The sequence below is a fragment of the Corvus kubaryi genome, unplaced genomic scaffold (assembly GCF_017639235.1).
Source record: "Corvus kubaryi isolate FWS band 111438036 unplaced genomic scaffold, C.kubaryi_AGA036_p1.0 split3-73, whole genome shotgun sequence".
Classification (NCBI taxonomy): Eukaryota; Metazoa; Chordata; class Aves; order Passeriformes; family Corvidae; genus Corvus; species Corvus kubaryi.
In genome coordinates this window covers 37,576,738-37,596,806 of record NW_024582091.1, presented here as the reverse complement: position 1 = coordinate 37,596,806, position 20,069 = coordinate 37,576,738, and the positions used below count along the sequence as shown (strand labels likewise).

The window sequence follows — 20,069 nt, the reverse complement described above, 5'->3', positions numbered from 1 at the left end:
ACTTGAAGTCAGTAAACAAAAATTGAAAGGATACCTGCATTAACATTTGAAACTCAGATATTATAGATCTGATTTTTATTTTTTATCAGAAACTTAAAGGCTGTAAGCCTAATTCTGCTGAAGATACCATCTAATCATCTGTTTTCTGGACTCTCAGGGAACAGCTGGAGTTGGAATTATGGCTCTGTCCTGCACAGGAAGAAAAATCCTTATGTTGTCAGTCATTTTGGCAGTATTTCTGGTTGATATGGTTAAGCCATGTAAAAGAGAGCAATCCACCAGAAAAAAAATTATTTTCACCAGATGAAGAACTTCAAATACTTCAAATGTATGCAAGATAATATTATCAGGACCTTGAAAGATGCATTGATGAGGAGCCCAAAGAAAAATGGACTAATATCAATGCAAGTCAGTATTAGACGGCCAGGTGGAGGAAATGTATCTAGACACAGGGATAGTTTGAGTGGCAGGTTTAAAAGCCACCTTCCAGTGCTGGTTTTGGAGTAGCTGGTTTTAAAAACACTTCCGAAATGGGTCTGCCAAATGATCAGCTTTTTCTGTTTTGTACTTATTAGGGAATTGGGAATAATTAAAGTTTTTATGACATACAAAGTACATTCTTCATAAATGCTGCTCCCTTTTCTCTTAGCGATTGAGGATTTTATTTTAGAAGGGTGACACCCCTGCATACTGTGCCTGAATTTACAGAGTATGCTATATCCATCCATATCCATCTCACTGCCTTATGTTTGGAAGCTTTCAGGAGGCCTGCTGCTGGAATAGGTTTCATGTTTTACTCTCCCAGAAGTGGCTGCTGAGTTGAGCAGTGGGCTGTATTTCTCCAGGAACTGAAACAGTGGCCTGATGTAAACCATGTGTTTTGGAGACCAGGCCATGCACATTAGTGAGAGTGGCAACAAGGAGCCTCAGGGCCAGAGCTGTGCATCCAGGAGAGCGTGCAAAACACCTGCTCAATTCTTCTGGACTCTCAGGGGTTTTTGTTCTCCAATTGGACCTAAAGGAGCAATGACTTGATCCCTCCAGAGCAGGAGTAGGTTTCAAAATGAGTTGGAGACAAAGTGTGCTACCAAGGCTTCAGCTGGGAACTACCAAGGTTTAAGCTGGGAGAGCACTGAAGACTTTTGAATGAATTCTTGAATCAAAGAACTCAAATGCATGTGGTGAGGGATATTTTTAAGTGCTTGTGAGACTAATGTCAGTCTTCAAGTGATGATTATAAGTGAAAAATGTATGCTGTAGTGACACGACTATGTAGAATAAAGCAAAGGGGCTGTTTTTAAGGCGTAACTGTCCACAGCATCTCTTGAGAAGAATGTGGAAAGATGGAAAATGCAAGTTTTGAAACCATGCCTGTTCAAGCCAACCAGTCACACCTACAAGGCAGCAGGGTTAGAAGGCAGCTCTGTCCTCAGGGTGACTGACAAGAGGAAGATGTCATGCAAGGAATGTGCACAACCATATACCTGTTGTCTGTACCTCACAGGTGGTTGCAGTGACTGTGTGCTTCATTTGCTTTGATACTGGAGTTCTTTGTTGTGCCCATACCTACCTGATGAGCAACATGGTCACCGATGATTTTTTGCAGTTTAAAGGTTTTGGCTGTATACATGCACTAGCAGATGTAGATGAGCAAGATGATGATTAGGGCAAGATACCAAGGGCACAGTCTTCAGGGAGAACAGACAGACAATTATAGCCCAATAAATTAATGAAAAGGAGTCCCCCAGCTCAGCCTCTGGGTGAAGTCAGCAATGGTGAGGGCAGCCCTGTACCTTTGCCAGCTGGTTTCACCTGCTCTGTCCCTGCAAGGAGTCCCCAAAGCTGTTGTCACTCCAATACCGTCTTTTCTCCAACTCACTGAACAGGCAGGTGTTGGACAACACCCTGGACAGGCACTTGCAGACCAGGTCCATGGCTGCAGTGTGCTCTGACAGCCTTTGTGGGGTTCCTGGGGGCCTTTGCCACCACAGTGGTTTGATCATTGGAGAAGCCGAGATGTGAGGCATCCAAAGTCAGTGGGTGTGAGAGACACACAGCCCAGCCTCAGTGGGCTCCCTTCAAAGGTCACTGATGCAGAAGGAAGCCTGTGCATTGATGTCAGTGGGAGAACGTGAAGCCTTCAATAACTCACTGTTGGTTTTTCCTAAGTCGTAATACACGTGTTAATCGTGTAGAATTACATTCTTGAGTTTGGAAAACGCCCTGGTCCACTGTGCTTAGCATCCAGAGGGCTCTTCAAAGGGAGCACTGGAAACTTCTGTTGATGCTGTCAATTTAAAGAATGTCCTCCGGATGCCAGGTAACTCCTCTACAGATGTATAATGAATCGCTTTCCTTAAATCAGACATTACCGTTGGATACTGGTCCTCTGCCCAAAACTCCTGACTGGAGCCCAGTGAATTATGGCACAGATTCCATTGTGCTTTGCAGGAACGAAAGCGTTCCAGTCCCTGCTTTCTGTGCCAAGCAGAAGCGTGTGGAAATGTGCTAAACGATTTTTTATTTTTTCTGCAAGAAACAAAGGATTTTTATGTCACTTGACTCTACTGCTTTAACTGATTAGCTTATTTCCAGGAGGAGATCTGATGTTGAGTGTATAAATTAGCAGCAAGAGTTGTTTAGCCCACACAGGGAAAAGGTTAACAGTGCATTTTAAAACGTTAGGGGACCTACCGACCCAGTAAGCCTCAGGATAGATTTGTTCTCCCATTTCAGTCCTACTTCATCTGGTCACATACTTAGGCTTTTACACGTGTTAACTGCTGCAGTGCTCTGAAGATCCCTACTGGAGCTCGTGTTCTGCTCTGTGCCAGGGCAGGTCTGAAGGAAATCATTGAGCTTAGAGTCTTGTGCATTTAGAGCAGTCAGCACATCGCAGTTCGGAGGGCCACATCAGCACTGTTTGAGCTGGCTCACCCACTGCATGAAATATCTTTGCAGAGTGAACTCTTCTTGGGATGGCCCCAGTCCAGCCCTCATTGAAGCTGGTGGAATTGCTCACATTTTCTCAACCAAATTTGCATCAAACCATCAACTTAAAAAAATTCCAGTAACACTTTGCCAAAGTGACATGGGGCATTAATTTTTGGGTGGAAAATTAGTATCTTCCTGTGATACTGTGTCTGTCCTCTTTCTTCTTTCCTTTTCTGCTCATGTGGCTTGGGGTTAGCTGTATGGTGACAGGTAACAGTCAGAGTATGTGAAGATGAGGAGGAGAGCAGCCACCCCTGTGTGGCTTGCTGGATGAGAAACGTGTGATGTTTTCTTTCCCCTGTGCTCTTCAGTTACAGTAAAATGACATTTTTCTTTTCCTGTTCATGACTAATCAACAAAGTTTGAAAACCTTAAGTTGCACCAAGGACTGAAGAGCTTAGATGTCTGGCTTTGCTAGTAAAGCTCTGCTTTCACCTTTTCAAATACACTGTTTCATAACCTATTTCAAATAGGGTGAGAAAATAAGATGGTGTATCAGAATTGCCCCAACCCTTAAAGCCAATCTACACAGTGATTTACCTACTGGAAGATGGTAGAGCACCATGTGGAAAATAGCACCTGTCGGGGTCATGAAGAAGAAAGAAGTGATCATGTTGCAAAGTATTTTTGAAAACAATAAACTTTTTTCTGGTAAGGTCTGGCCATGATACACCCAATACATGAACACTGCCACGTAAGTGTGGGGCTTTACTCTCAGGCTGCCCTGGTCCTTTCTGTGGGGGTGGCATCCCTCAGTCTTTCAGCACCCCTGGGCAGAATCCTGGCTTGGTTTCACAAGTTGCCAAAAACAGGGCACCTGTAGAGTTGCCTTAGGATGTGTTTGGCGTGTGTGTCCTGAACTTGAGTGTCACCGCTCAAGCGGTTACATCTAGGAGTGGCCAATATGAGTGTGAATGTTTTACGAAGAGTCTCACCTCACAAATGGAGTTAAATTTAGAGTTACCAGCTGAAGAGTCGAAATATAATGCCTCTTTTTTTTCTGTTCATGAATTACCTATCATTTTTTGCTGCAAGTACAGGTGACACCTTCATGGTGGTAGGGCTTGGGCGCTTATGGAATGCATAGCATATAGAGTGTTGTTTTCCAAAGAAATAGCTCAGAAATCTAGGAACCACTGGCTGAGGAATCTGGCTGAGGTACATTTCTAGTCCTGGTGGTGGGTTTTGAGAGGAAAACTGCAGGGTGTCCATAAACTGAGTTGCTCAGCTGTGAAATAGGATTGCAGATGGTCAGTCGTGCAAGGTTCTTACCTCAGAGGACAATTGGTTGAGCTTAGGGAATAATTAAGGACTTCTTAAGACAGGGATCTACTCTTTGAGGAGGATGAATGAACTGAGCAGTTCGGCACTTTTTCTTTACTCTTTCATACTGTTACGTCTGGTAAAGCAGCAGTAGTCTCAAGCACAGGGTTCAGAATCAGTAGGTCTCATTTGATGCTTAGAACTTAATTTAAAATAACACAAAACACCACCTTGCCCCTAAAAAAACTCCCAAGTTCCACCAGTTTGCTGCGGCAGTGCAGCCTATGATGATTTTTGGTCAAGTTGCCCATTGCAGGATTTCATTTGCCAGCTACCATTTTTGGCCTTTTCTGATGACTTTGTTATTTCTCAGCAGCTACAATTTCTGCCTGCCAGCTGTTACTTTGCCCCTGGCTGGGTCACTCAGTCTCCCAGACTTCTGTCTGAAGGGAAAAGAGAGATTGATAGTTTTTTATAAACTATATGGATATTGTCTACTGACTGTGCCAAGTTATGTCTTATCTCTGCAGCAGAACACATTTTATAGGTCCAGTTTTCCACTCATGAAGTTACGGCACATAGAAGCAAAGTGTAGAAAAGTTTTTGTTGACTATGGAAGACAAAAGGAAAAATTTGTATCTAGACTTGTGCTGGTAAATTGAAGTGCCTGATTTTTTGTGACCTCAAATTTCAACTATGTTTTGTTCTTGTATCTTAATAGGTTTGAGTCACTTGGTATGTTTTCCCCTGCAGTTATAGATTGATTGCTAGGGGTCAGTACTTCCTTTTTCTTCTGGAGCTATTTTGTGTTTTCCTTTGCTAGATAATTGATGAGACCCTCTGAAGAATCTGTATGATTTGGCAAGTGCAAGCTGCCTCCTTGTGTGGTTGTTCAGAGGATGTTTTACCCTCAGCTTAGACCTTGTGCTTTGGGCTTACATAATTTAGAAAATGCTTTCCTACAGTACTGACACACAGAGAAATTTTGGCAATACTTGTAGACAGTTAATCTGTGAAAAGTCAATACCAAGGCTTTAATCAGCCCTGAATTTTTTGGGGTCAAGGTACTATACACAGATTCCTGCAGTTCTAAGTAATATTGGATTTCTGTACTGAAGAGAGTACAAGGGAGTGACTCTCATTTTCCAGAATATAGAAAAGCATTTTATTTTAATGTACTTGCAGGTAGCTCTTTAGATGAGTTCTGAAGATGATTACCAGTTGATTTAGTTTGACTAGAGTGGAGGTCCAGAAAGCTGTTAAATCAGTTTTGGAACAAAAGAGAAAAAATACTTAAGGGATATTTACAGGGATAAATAATGGGCAGATTAGGAAGATTCAACATTAAGTTCAGTCAAATACTTGGTAGCTAGTTCTATTAGGACTGTTTAAGACTATTGTTCCTGGGAAGTTCAGTATCCCCACAGGAAGGGACTACATTAGGAGTTGAATGACTTAAATGATGCATGGGATTTATTTCTTCCTTCTCCTATCCCTTCTCTGGTGAGTGTAGCTTGTTTAGTTCAGTTTTATTTTTTGTTGAGATTTTTGGTGGTGGTGGTGGCAGTGGTGGTTTTGAGGGATTTTTTTTAACATGAATGAGCCTTGCCAGGAGGACAAAACTCTGGTCTTTAGGACACAATGAGTTTTTTTGTGGCTCAGTCTCTGCAGTCCTAGGGTTACCGTCCTCATGGAAATCCACATTTTTTTCCCAGAGCCAAGATGAGAGCAGGAGACCAGGACAAGAGAATGGTGAGGTGCAGGGGCTGTGACTGCAGGAGACAGTGGCTCTGTTGGGGACTTAAGGAGTGTGAAATGTCCTTTTGACTGGGAAGTGCTGACCCTTTGGCATGTCTAAACCTGGTGGGACAGCAACTTGGTAGGTACTTGTATGAGGAGGTGTGAACCCAGATTCATCTTCTTATCCCAGACCAGACTGATGGCTCCCGGGCTGTGGTGAGCTCCTGCTGGTGCTCTTCATTTTTTATGAAAAATCCCTTTCTAGTAAAGCCTGGCACAGACTTCACACAAAAAAGCTGTTTTTGATGGATCAGCAGTTATTAGCAATGCCATTTTAACCATTGCTGATAACTCCATCTTGGGTGCCTTCAGACTCCGGCTGGTCAAACTGTGATGAGGAACGATAAACAGAAACTGGAACTAACTAGTGAAATGGGAACTCTACTGCCATGGAGTGTGGTGCTACCATGAGGAAAGTAATTGAAGCCTTGGAAAGCTCTGGTTTTAAAATCTGATCTGATTCCCTGCATTCAGCCTTAGGGTCAATACAATTCTCGTTTCCTAAAACCACATTTGTTTAAGATTGAATACTGTACTTGGTGGAATGGCATTACTAGAAAAGACAGAAAAACCTGTTGTGAGTGTGAACTGTAAAAGATAAGAGGGAAAAATCTGTACAAGTATGAGATCTCAGTGCTGGCTGGTGATACCAGCCCCTTTTTCCTGCTTGCAGCCTGCACAGTAACTGGAGATGCTGTTCAGAGAACCAGGCTGGTTGCTTGAGGAATCCTTGCATCACTGCCACTTCTTAAAAGAACGGTGTCAATGTGTCAGCAAATGTTAAAAAATACCCAACTTGCATGAGGTACATTTTACAGTGCTGGATGCTCAAGGGATCATGTAATGGAAGTTTGGGAAGTCAGGAGTTGAGCCGTGTGTGGAACAGACATTTTAGATATGAGTCTGTTGGGGAGCAGAACCATAAGAGATGGGTTTAGGAGAAAAGAACCTGCTTTTAATAGTAAAACTGTTCTGTGCTTCATTTTATGTTGAACTTCAGCACTTGCCAAAAAATAATGTACTGGTGTCCCTGAACTAGGGAAAGGGGATTTTAAAAGAGGAAAAGGAATAGATTTAAACAGGAAAGATACAAGACATCCCCAGTTTCTGGCAGGAGTCCTTGTATCACAATATGTATTCACTTTCAGGATCTTGCACCAGTCTGTCTGAAGGGCCTGGGAAGAGACACTGTTGAGTATTGTACTTCCCGCTTGGAAAGCTTATTGTTACTGCAGTTTGGTGTTATAAAAAAAATTAAAAAGCTGTAAAATTATGCCCTTTATTCTGATGTTAATAGATGTGCTTGTAACAGACATATGTGGACTGCTGTATGTGTCCATAATAATGTGCTTCATAATGACTGTCAGGGGGTTTTTGTGACTGTTTGCTTACTTTTTGAAGAGAAAGACGTGCCAAGCAGACCTCTGAGAGTGCGAGCCCAGTCTCCAGATGGCACGCTACCTTTTCGGTGGAAACCACCTTATGGAGCAGGCTTCAGAGGTCCACGCAACAGATCCCAAGGTTACCCCCGTGGGTATGGAGAGAGCAGCCGAAGGATGAGCTATGCTCCGATGCCACAAGAGCGACAAAACCAGGAAGCGAGAAAACTAGGTGAGTCAGGTTTCCCTGAGAGCACCTGGCTTAGCTAGCACACTTCTCTAATCCCCTGTGGCTGCTAGGTGAGCACAGATCGCGTGTTGTCCTAGCCATTGAAAACCCTTCTTCCTATAAATAAAAATACTTGTTACAATTGTCTTCTGTATCTTAGCAGAGGTAGGGTATTGCCTAGAGAATAGGGTAGAAATTGCAGGAGAACTTGATGCTATGTTAAATGAGACACCATTTACAAGTTTGTCATATTAACAGCAGAGGGAAAGGGTGGAGAGAAGAGCCATAGCTCCAATTCTGTTTGCATGTGGTGGGACTGCTCTGAAATCCATTCTTTCTTTTAAATGAAAAAGGTTACAGGAAACCTTCTGTTTTTTCCCTGCATGCACAGCCTCTGAGTCAGTTCATGTGGTTTCGTTTCCATCAAGGAGCTCACAGGGACGGAGCCAACCTGTCTATAGGTCATCTTTAACTAAAAGAAAAGTCACAGGTATGTTTCTTTCACATCTACTGTCAATGAGTGGAGACAATTGGATGCAGAGATAGCTTTGTGATATTTACTCTTTTGGTGCTGGAGCTACTAGGTTTTTGTCTGTGTGTTAAAGAGCTTGACTGATGTCTCCAATTCTCTAATTCAAGCAGGATTAATGAAATAATACAACTCTGTAACATAGTTGGTTGAGTTTCTGAGGTATTGTTTGGTTTGTTTTTTTTTTAATCTCCTCCTCTCTATCTAGTGACAAATGTTGTGCATTTCAGTAACTGCATGACAAGACTTGATTAAATCAAAGCTAGGACTCCCAAAATCATATGCCTTCTTTCTTCTCAGATCCATAACCCCTTTTCTGAAGGGTTGATTACCAGAAGTGTCAACCTGGTCAGCAAAAGTTTTCACTTTCTTTTGGAAAGAAGGCATTACGTGCTGCTGCCATGGTTAAAAAGGATGAGTGAGATTCTGAGTCATCTCCATGCCAGTGTGCTTTTTCACCCCCTCACACTGTGATGTGAATAGCATAGGAATGGCAAAGTATTTAGGATATTTTGATGGTGATGAACACCTATGCCAGAGCTGAGAGTTGTGGTTGAACGGTACTGAAATCCCATCTCACACCTCTTCTGGAGAGGTGATGCCCACCCATTTCTCATGCTCAGTTTCTTTCTTCAGGTGCTCCCATTGCAAAACTTTGTAAATAGGCCCCCTAAGCCACTTGTGAGTAGGAGATGGGTCCTCTTGGCCATTTTTGTTTAGTTGCTCTTTGGCTTGGAAAACCTGGAACTGGCTGAGAACCCTCCCCACTAAAAACCTGATTGGAAGAGGGGAAATGTGCCTCCCTGCTGCCTGCCATCTCTGCAGGCAGTGCTGGATTTCAGGCTAATGTGCCACTTGCTGAAGAGAAGGGCAATCTCTCCCTGAATTTCAGTCATACATAAGATCCCTAGAGAATGAGGTCATCCTCCAGCATTTACTGGCTCCTTTCCTTTCCTGAGACATTGATATTTTTTCCAGTGTTACTTGTCTATAAAACTCTGGCTGAAAGCTTGTTCCTTGTACATTCTGTGCCTTTGGGACACTTGGAAATAGTTGCTGTTACAGTTGTAAGGAAAAGTAATAAATCTTTCATTGGCCAGTAGATAGACTAGACTAAAACAACTCTGATGGACAGACTGAAAAGGGAACCTCATCAAAATTCAAAACCTCAAAATATCAAATTAGTTTCACTTAATGGTAAAATTCTGTAAAATATTTGCAAAAGGTGTTCTGATATGTCAAAACAGCCCGCTTCAATGATTTTTTCCATTTCTTTCCTTGTATACCATAAAAAATTTAAAAGCTGAATTTAAACAATGTGTTTGAAGCATTTAAAACCATAAAATATGCAGTAATTCTCCCTTGTGAAGAATGGTTTTATTGCCCTTCAAAATTAACCCAAATTTTAAAATCTCAAGATTTTCTCTAAGACAAAATTTCTGCTCTCCTGGTACCTCTAGCAGTGCATTTGCCAGAGATGGTGAATATCAGTATGCTAATAAAACATTTGCTGTGGGTAACAGTTTGGGGACCAATAGAATATTGAAGGACTGTAGAATGTATTAGAACTCTGGTCTTGCAGGCACACAGCTAACAAAAGAAATGATCTTTCTGTGGAATACCATCATTAATCAATGTACTTGATTTTCCACTTCCACCTGTATTTCTAATTCAGCTGTACTGTGTGCATGTTACAGTGTCAGTTGAAGACATTTGCTGTTTTTTATGAGAACGCCAATGTTGTTATTGATATGCTGTTTTGTTTTGCCATTTCAGAGGAGGAAGAGGTGGAGGTGGCACAAGACATAACTGTTCGAGTTATGTCCTCTCAGTCTGTGCTTGTTACTTGGACAGACCCACTGTATGAAAAGCGGAAGGTTGCAGCAAATAGGTACTTAGCCCTGGGTTTTTTAAACGGGTACTGAAGGGGAACTGCTGCCAGATATCTACTGAATGCTTTTGTACTTATTTAATTGCTGTTGGTTATGAGAATAATTTAGCTTGCCTCCCAGGACCCTGCTCATTAGCATTTAGAGATCTGTGTAAGTGTTGTTCTACAGGGGTTTACATCTCTTATGAAATGCTGCTGGCACCAGCTGGGGTATTTGGCTATTCCAGTGGTGGTATATCACCACAGTCAGCAAATCCCCGAGTGTGCATGGGGAGAGAGGGAGTGGGGGACAGGGTACAGCCCACATAGGTGAGGTGTTGAGGTGGATTGTCAAAACAGACTACAGCTTCGAGATGACCATGCTGTGGGTGAAGGAAGCATCACTGCAGTGGGAAAGACACCCATCATCACACCCTGCATCCTCTGATCCTGCAGAAGCCCCGTGTAGCTGAGGCTGAGCAGGCTGGGGCTCCTGTGAGTGAGAGCTTGGCTTGTAGCAGCATGCTGCAGCAGTTGGAGACCAAAACAAACAAGGAAATGGGCTGGAAACTGCTAAAGCTCTGAAAGCACTGGACTGTGTTGCTCAGCCTGGGAACACTGAAGAGCTGTGCAAACTGGTGCTGAAATACCCTGAGAGTCACAGCAGGAAAACTAGTAACTGTAGATGTTCTCTGTTTCTTTGTGGAAGCAGTTATCTAGGCAGATACGTGGGAACTGAGCCACTGGTGCTATTCTGGGAGCAAGGGCCTGCCAGCAACCTGGCCGTGCTCATGGCCATGGGGCACTGAGATGGTGGTGTGGAGCCCCCCAGGATGCCTGGCTCAGCTCAGAAGATCTTGCAGCTTTCCCCAGGGAAGAGGGTGTTTTGAGTAAGAGTCTGGAAAGAGCGGTCCATCCTTGGGGATGAAAGCAATCATACTCCATTAGAGGAAGGCAAAAATGTTTGTTTAAAATATGCTGAGTTTTGTTGTTGTTGGTACTTTGTTGTTTGCACTTCGGTAGGTTCCTCCCTAAGCCCCAGCAGGCTACCTGAGGGCAAACCATCCTTGTCCCTCTCTGGTTCTGCTAGTGCTAGGCTTCCACATGCAAACTTTTTATTTTCCTGTGTTTCTGATGCTAGGCAATATAATGTTCGCTATCGGGAAAAGGGGGAATCAGCAAGGTGGGATTACAAGCAGGTGTCCAACCGGCGGGCACTGGTGGAGAACCTGGTGCCAGACACTATGTACGAGTTTGCCATCCAAATCTCAGAGGGAGAAAAGGAAGGCAAATGGAGCGTGTCTGTTTACCAGCGGACCCCGGAGGCAGGTATGTATTCAAAGAGTCCTTGGGGTAACACAGGTCTTAGGGTTTGAGCTGTGGAATAAGGCTGACTTGAGGGAAAGCCAGAACGAGCCAAGTGACTGCTTGGGGCAGCAGAGGGTTGAGAATATGGGAAAGGCCTCAGTGCTGCTGCCTGCATCCCTGCAGTAGTGAAGCACACCAGGAGAGCACACCAAGCTGCTCTTGTGGTGCAAGGAGAACAGGGGGAGATGACTTGGGTATTTCTGTGGGACAGGTCAGCACCTTTAACCCCTGCAGCTAGATGTGCCCCTTCCTTTGAGAAGAGCAACCTGGCTTCCATTACTCTCCCAGCAAATTTAAATCCTCCCTCTGCCATGGAGAAGCTGTCAGGCCCCTTTGGTACAGGGAAGTGGTCCATAAAAACCAAATCACCGTGTCATTCCAGCTAAGCCACAATAGCAGTCTTGTGCAGACCTCATGTTCCTAAAAATATGGAATAAAATTTCACTATGGTCATCTGAGAGATAGATGTGGCAGAGGCAAGCATGGACCTGAGCCATGTGTACTCTTCACGTTTATCTTTGTAATAGCTGTATAGGAATCTCTGCTATGAGAAGATGGAGCAAAAGGTGTATACTGTGTTGATCCTTACTTGCCTCTTCTGTGTATGGCTGTTTCCCAGCTCCTGCCAGTGCACCTGAAAATTTGGATGTTTGGCCACTAAAGGGGAAACCAACCTCTGTAGCAGCATCCTGGGATGCTCTTCCAGAGAGCGAAGGAAAAGTCAAAGGTGAGTCTTCGCTGTTGGTTTCTAACTCCCTCAAGGAGGTGGTCTTCTCAAAGTCAGACTGCTGCCCTGCAGTAAGCTGGAACCTTGGCTGTGCCAGGACTTTTTCACTTGATTAAACCCAAGCAAGATTTTCATGTTTCCAGCCCAGTGTCTCCACAGCACCGCTGAGAAGCCACCGTCACTGTCTGCCTGGGATGTCACAGAGCTTCCTGGGGTATCATGCATGCACATTTTACCTCTTCTCCCGTTAATAAGCAGGTCAAAATGAGGCTCAAGAAAGAAGTTTCCAGAAAGATTTTTAAGAATTAGTTGAATAAGAAAATGTTGGGTAGTTGCCAAGAAAGTGAGTGGGTTTATGTTGTGTTTTATTTCTAGTTTGTTGTGCAAGGAAATCCTCACCTTAAGAAGCAAGCACAAATCTGATTTCAGCAGATATCATGCATAAATCTGGTGTACTATAGTGTTATTGTACGTAGTCATAAAGATAGTTTGCCAGTTGGCTATGTTTTTGCATAGAATTAAAGAAAGAGGTCTTTCTGGGATTTTTGTTTCTGTTTCCCTCTGAAAATGAGGCTGATTTTTTAGCCTCCTGTTCTCCAGTGGTTGACAGAATTGTGTTCTCAAATTACACAAGTTTTTGGAGGTCCCTTATCAGCACTGCAGCATTTCAGGATTTAAAAACCCATTGGCCTGGAGAGAGGTACACCGTGTCTGCAAGACCTACTTTATGTGTTCTTCAGGGCAGTAGTGGAATTCCTTCCTTTTTTGAAGTCAGTAGAAGTCTTGCCAATTGCTTCAATGGAGCTGCAATTGTATCCAAGAATCATTATTTCTGTAAGTAGGGTCATGCAGGGACATTATCTGATCTTCGAGTCTGCTCCTGATTTTGACCAATCTGTAGCCCTTTTTTCAGTTTTGTCTGCATTGTTATTAGATGATTCATCCAAGGCAATCATTTTAACGATACCTAATATTCAAGGGCTGAATGCTTATACTCATCTAATTTATCATTGTTTGAGTATGAAGTGTTACATGAGAGGTCTTATTTTTAAACTAAATAAATGACAAGATATTTTTACTGGCAAAATAAAATCACTGAATTAGCATTTCATGGTCATTTTGATAGCATGTGGTAATCAGGAACTTTTGTCTTTTGATCCTTTTGTTTTTCAACCCTGTCCTTTTATATATTTATACCACATATTAAAACAATGGGAAAAAATGTTCTCCAGTAGCCATTTCAGAGTTATCAGAAGCTACAGCAATGTCTCTGCAATGAAAGCAACTCCTGTGTAAAAATAGGAAAAGAAAAAAAATTCAAAGGTTACCATGCCTTCTGATACATTGATTTAGTTTTCAGTGGAGCATTAAATGTATGTGCATATAAAATATTGATGATGTCTTTTTCCTTGATTTTGATGAACTGTGTGTGGCTTATTTCTTAACACAATGAATATGGGCTCACCATCAGAAGAAAAAAATTACATTTCCTATTTTTAAAGATGACATTATGTTCTAGAGTTCTCCTGTTGTGGCACTGTGACTCCTCAGGTATTACTGTGGGTTTTCGTGTAGAGAGAGAAAGCTGGCAGCCCATGAAATTCATTATCAAACCCCTGGTTTTGTCTGATACCTGTGCCTCTTACAGAAGATTTGAAAAGAAAACAGAGCTTGCACATGTCTGAGATCTCACCTGCACTCCTTGGGAGAATAATGGGAGGATTCCTCTTCATGCCCAGAATTGTTCCTATAGGGGTAAAATTTCTCTCAATGCAGAAAACTAAGACAGAGCACAGGCATCACAGTAATTCAAAACTCAAAGGTGAGAGCAGGGTGAGTTTCAAAGTGGCAACCAGACCTTGCTTTGCTCTCTGCTGTGGTGTTTGGCCCTGACTCTGGTTAAGAACAGCGTGTCAGATTTTGATTTTGTTGGACAGACATGGTGTTGCTGCCATTTGGCAAATCTGCAGTGCTGATATTTTCTGGTAGAAGAATCTCTTCTGAATAGGAACAAATATTCAACTTAACCTACATACATACGTATATCTCTCTCTCATGTCTTTATACTCCAGCTGTTGACTCGGCGTGCATTGCTAGTGTATTAATTTTAGTAATGCACGTTCTAATTCATCCTACCCATACAGTCTGTCCGCTGGAAACAGGACTGTTTTCAGTTTCCTCCTTCCAACCGTCTGCCAAATCATTTCAGAATACATTCTTTCATACGCCCCGGCTCTCAAGCCATTTGGAGCAAAGTCCATCACCTACTCTGGAGCTACAACATCAGCCATTATAGATGGTCTGCAGGCCGGAGAGCGCTATATTTTCAAAATTCGTGCAGCAAACAGGAGGGGACCGGGTCCTCAGTCAAAAGCCTTCAGTGTCGCCATCCCAGCAGGTGAGCATCAAGCCATGAACCAATGGTGTAGTTCACCCACTTTTGCCTTGGTCCCAATTGCGTTAATTCTTGCTGACTTAACTTCTCTGCACTCTATCTAACCTGCGGGATTTTACTTCCTTAATATTGTTTCTGCTTGCTCTTTTCATGAGTGTATTGTCCAAATAAATGTTTGTCACTCTGCAGCATGTAAAAGGACATATTTATGGACATTTTAGCCTCTTACATAAATGCATGTCATGCTGCGTGACAGTATTATGTGCTCTTGTTATCCAAAGGGCAAAGAAAGCAATGCTCTGGGTCTTAGGCTGCTCTCTTCCTGAGAGCTCCCACTCTTGAAAGTCACTTAGTGTCTTACTTGGATACTACTCCTTGTGTTTGACTCTTGCCAAAAAGTTGCTGTTGTAGGGGCAGAACATTTGCTGGGTTAGCTAAAAAGATGGGCCACAGCCTTACATGGGATAATGCAGCACCATGCCATCAACATGACAAAATCCTGCTGAAGATTTGGTTCCACTGAAAGGGTGTTGCAGTCCCTGATTTTAGGTATTTGATTTTAGTTGGTCTAAGTTTTACCCACGCTACAGTAATTCCACATAGGTACCTTCATACAACCCAAAACTTAGCTTGGCTGGACTCCACAGCCTGATTAATACAGAAATAATTACTGTCTCATAGTCTCATAAGTTGTTTTGTTCTTGCTACCTGGGTGGTTTCCTCTCTTGGTCAGTTTCTGTGCATCTTCTATTGCTGTGAATAAACACTTTTTTTTTTTGCCCCTAGCTGCTCATGAGGATTCAGTTGCTCAGCAAAAGACAAATATTCAAGATAATTCAGAGGCTAAAAAGACTGGGAATGCTGGCTCATCTCTTTCTCAAAGTTCTTCTGTTTCTTCAAAAGCCCAGCCATCACCTTCTTCTAAGCAACTGTCTGTTCATTCACCTAGTGTTAGTGATAAAAAGAGTCTTCTTTCTGAATATAAGAATAAAATCTTGACTCGAGGGGTCCTAAGTAAATCTCAGTTACCTTCTAGAAAGACAGGAGAGCTGGAACCTGACCTGCAGTCCACTGAGGTGACAGATGATGGCGATTCCTCCCAGGAAGCTACAACATCACCACCAAAAGCCCAGGACCAGAGGAGGAATGTTAAACCCTTGTCCCCTAGTCGGCCAGTCCACCCTGTCCTTGCCTCAGGGAGGACCTCTGTTCGAACCCACACATCTGAGGTGTCAAGCCAGATGAGCACAGAGAAGCGTGAGCCACCAGAACTCTTACCGTCATCAGCACAACATTCTTCTGCTTCGTCCATTCCCAGATACACAGATAATGAAACAAAGCAATTGAGGCAAAGCAACAATAATGTGCCTTCTAAGACCTATTCCCATCCTCTGCCTGCCAAAAGTAATGGTCTTGTGAGTAATGTGGAAGGGAAGCCAGACCCCATGCTGAGGAAAGTGTCATCTAAGACTTCAGAGCCTGGTCACCAGGCCTTGCCATCAAATCGGCAGTCTGCTGTCTCTCATGAGGGTGTCTTAGGCCATCGCAGTAGGTCTGGCTCTCTAGGTCATTCACATCAACCTGCTTCCAAATCAGCAGATTCCCATGCTCGTGATAGCCATAATGAGTTTGACAATGAAGAAGCAGAGGACAGAGCAGGAGAGCCCAGCACTAAGTCACAGCAAACAAGGCTATCCTCAGGCTCCAGTTCCCGCACATGGAAGGATTCGAAATTAGCTGCAGTGGCAGTCTCATCAAGGTCTGCTGTTTCTGGTTACACTTCACCTCACTCTCGCTCCTCCACCAGCACCAAATCCAAGGGAAAGAATGTTGATAAGAATTATAGGGAGGACTCACAAGATGAAAACCCCTTATTTCCTTCTTTGCCCTCTTCCAGGCAGCCTTCTTCAGCAATCTATTCCAAGAGAAGAAATCCTCAGGTTGATTCTGATTCTCACCCCAGAGAGACACATGGTGAAAAATCAGCCCGCTCTGACTCAGAAGAACAACAAAGTCAAACAGCTGCTCCAGAAAAGCATTCTGTTTTGCAGTCTTCTCTTTCCAAACACAAACCTGAAGAGCAGGGCAGTCGAGAGGTAAAAGAAACACTTGCTCAATCAAAACCAAGCAAGTCCTTGCCTAGAAAGTCATTCTCTTCTCGTCTTTCAGTGGAGAAGACCTCCCACTCGGAGGCTCCACAGAAGGCACAAACCAGTCCTTCCATACTGCATTCAAGGGGCCGACGCCTCCCATCTCACATCTCATCCCAAAGTAATGAAGAGTTGCAGGAAGATGATGATGAGGATGGAACAGAGGGCAGTGACAGAGCAAGCAGGCACTCTGTGTTTCTTAAAGAGGTGTCCTCTTCTAGGGGATTACCTGCATCTTTCTCTCAGGGAAGCTCAAGTTCGTCTCGATCAAAGCAACAGCAGCCAGGTTCTCAGGTACCTTCCTACAAACCAAAACATACTCAGCCAGACTCCAGTTCTGCCAGTGATACAGCAAAAGACAGCCAGTATAATCAAAGGCTGTCATCCACTTCAAGACAAGCTCATCCTTCATTACCTACTCGCTCAGGAGTTGCTACAAGAACAGCATCCCAAATAGAGAAGAAATATGGCCTGTTGCCCTCAAAAATGTCTAACACTGAACTTCCTCAAACATCTAAATCTCATCAGTCAGTTTCTAATGAAGAGGACAATTATTACAGTGAATATGATCAGAAAGAAGTGGAAGAGAAACCCACATCTTTGGCAGCAAAACGGTCCCCTTCTGTTTCTAGAGGTAACAAAAACGTATATGAAGACACTACTAGCAATAAAAGAAAATCTGCGGACACTCTTCTACCTCACAAAGTAAGTTCTGAAGAGGAAGAGATGGAAAAACCTCCAATATTAAAAGTGTCTTCTCCTGAATCATCAAGAAGCTCTGCCATAGCATCACGGATTACTCAGTCCTCTAACAAGCATACCCCATCTAAACCAAGCTTTGTCTGGCCACGTTCTTCTGCATCTACCACCACACACACCGTTTCTCCAGCAGTTTCTTCCACTTCATCTCCTCGTCAGCGACTATTGAACTCCAGGCTAGGGAGCCCTTCTCAGCGGCAATTTGTTCGACCTCCTTATAGACCAGGTATCCTGCCTTTGTTGTACCAATCTCACTAACTGTGTTTTTCCTAAGATCAGCAGTTAGATGAAAAGTCCTCCAGCAGAATGCAGGTTCAGTTATTAAGTATAATGTGTTGCTCTTTATTTTGGTGGTTCCTGGGAAGCCCAGTTCTTGAGGACATTGCCTATTTGGTGTAATATGGTGCCCCAGACCTTTTCTTTTGTCGTCTGATCTGCACAGGACCCTGTGATCCACAGAGAGAGTGACAGAGTTAGGTGCTAAGTTGGAAAAGGGCTATGTTCCTTATTGAGCAATGACTTCACCAAATGCTTATTGAAAGCCCATTTGTACTCAGAATATGACAACCTTTCAGGTACGTAGCTCTTCATCGTGGATTGCTAAAAGGCCTTTGTAGGTTCCATAGTACTACCTTGCCAATGCCTAGGCAGTGAAGTGTTTCTTCATGATGCCCTGGCATTCATGTTTTCTTTAATGAGTTTTTAAGCAAATTTCCTCTTTTTCCTAAGTGACAGCTCAGGGTTGTCCATACCTGTTGAGGACTGTGCCCATCACAGCCAGGCCATCTAATATGTTTATGGCTGTGATTTACCCCAAGAGTTAGAGACTTGCTTTCTGACAGAGTATCTGCTGACCTGGGTAGTAGAATAGAAGGTGCACTACACATCAAGGTATTGATGGAAAATCCCTGACAGTCTCAGTGACTTTGCTAGGTAGAGCTTTAAGATGGGAGTAGACCTTGAATAATACCATGGAGGATGAGATGTATGGCATGAAAAAAACCCGATTTCTATATGGAGATTATATAATCTTACTACTAGCAATGCAATTGTGAAGTTATAGCCAACAAGTGTTCAGTTAATTTTTTTTCCAGTCTATATATTTTTTCTCCTTATATTTTTCTGGAGGCAAGTTTCTGAGATAAGGTATGAAAATTGCTGCCCTTTTGGAGCTGGGGGGCCTGCAGCTCAGTGCTACTGCTTCTCCCCTTGTGATCTGAGTGTGCTTCTGTTTAGCAGTGTTTTTTCAGCTAGAGAAGAAGACTCCTTCCTTTTCCAGGTTAAAAAACATAGGTGTAGAGATAATTCCCATCCCCTCTCCTTTCAGTTTGTCACTAAAGCTTTGTATAAGGTAGTTGTGTTTAATAATTGTTTCTTCCCTCATCCTATTTCTGAAATGCTTACAAAGATCACAAACATTTTAATGATTGTAGTGTCATCAAGAAATGTTGCCCTGCTTGCTTAAAAAAAAAAAAAAAAGAGGGAATAAAGAGACCAAATAAACATGATGGAAACAGACCATGAGTGTTTAACCTCTTCAGAAAAACAATTTCAGATTCTTGTGTCAGCTACAGAAATCTGACAGCTTCAAGAAGAAATGGAGTGCCTGGTTTGTGAAGTGCAGTGAGGGCTCTTTCTGCTCTCGTTTATATTCAGATCAGCCAGAAAATACATTTACTTGCAATTGAAAATATGGCTTTTAGGTTGCACAGCTTTCTTCATAATAGTGTGTTTTCTTCCCTGTTCAGGTTATAATGGCAGACCAAATCTTACAACGAAAAATGGAAATGGAAATGGAAAAGTAATCCCTGGTAATAATGGAAAACCAAGTGGACAGAAAGTAATCAATGGCCCTCAAGGAACAAAGTGGGTAGGGTGACCTTCTCTCCAAATTCAAGATGTTTTGGCCTTTTATTGTACTTGTATTTTCATTAAAACAAGACAGGCAAGCAGTGGCCTCAGTCAATGCAGCTGTTGTAAAGTGAAGCTATACTTAGTGGTTTGGTTTCTACTGTTCCGCTGAAATCTAATGACAAATTCTGGGTTTTGTTATTGTAACATTTTAAATTTAAGGCCTGATGGGTTGAATTTTAAACTATAACATTACTCCTATAAAATTTAAAGAAACATTTGTTCTCCAGAGTCAGTGAGATTTGTGCTCCCCAGTGACTCCCTGAGTCACTGGGGACTTGACACGACAGGCTTGACACGACAAGCTCTTGTCTGCTGTGCACTGTGAGTGGATACTGCCTGGGATAGCTGCTGTGAAAGACATGTTCAGCAATGCTTCTCCCAGACTGGCACTCCAGGTAGAAGCTCCTGAGCAAGAGTTTTGAAGTAAAAAGTGACTCCATAACTGTCATGATGCTTTAAATGCACTTATGTAGGTTTTGCCATTCTTACAGACGTGTTTCCAGAGGTATTTGCAGAAGAGCTCAGATGCCATTGATAGGAAAGCCACACAAGCTGCCTACATGCCCACACCTTGTCTTTTAAAATCCTTTACAATGAGTTTTTAACCAAGGAAAGCAGGGAAGGAACTGGTGCTTCCTGCATGTTTGCCCAAGTGCTGAGCAGTAGGAGTCTGTGATCGGCTTCCCTGGTGT

The 20,069-nt window shown here is 42.9% G+C and overlaps 1 protein-coding gene across 1 annotated transcript in view; it reads left to right on the top strand.

The window, feature by feature from the left end:
• FNDC1 (fibronectin type III domain containing 1) overlaps positions 1-20,069 on the top strand; it is a gene marked incomplete at its 5' end in the record, with an annotated part of 61,370 nt that overhangs the window by 15,483 nt on the left and 25,818 nt on the right. The window contains 8 exons of the mRNA XM_042016658.1: positions 7,459-7,668; positions 8,057-8,155; positions 9,971-10,085; positions 11,206-11,393; positions 12,052-12,159; positions 14,369-14,557; positions 15,341-17,689; positions 19,212-19,333. Of these exons, the coding sequence (XP_041872592.1) occupies positions 7,459-7,668; positions 8,057-8,155; positions 9,971-10,085; positions 11,206-11,393; positions 12,052-12,159; positions 14,369-14,557; positions 15,341-17,689; positions 19,212-19,333 (3,380 nt within the window). The remainder of the gene's footprint in view (positions 1-7,458; positions 7,669-8,056; positions 8,156-9,970; positions 10,086-11,205; positions 11,394-12,051; positions 12,160-14,368; positions 14,558-15,340; positions 17,690-19,211; positions 19,334-20,069) is intronic.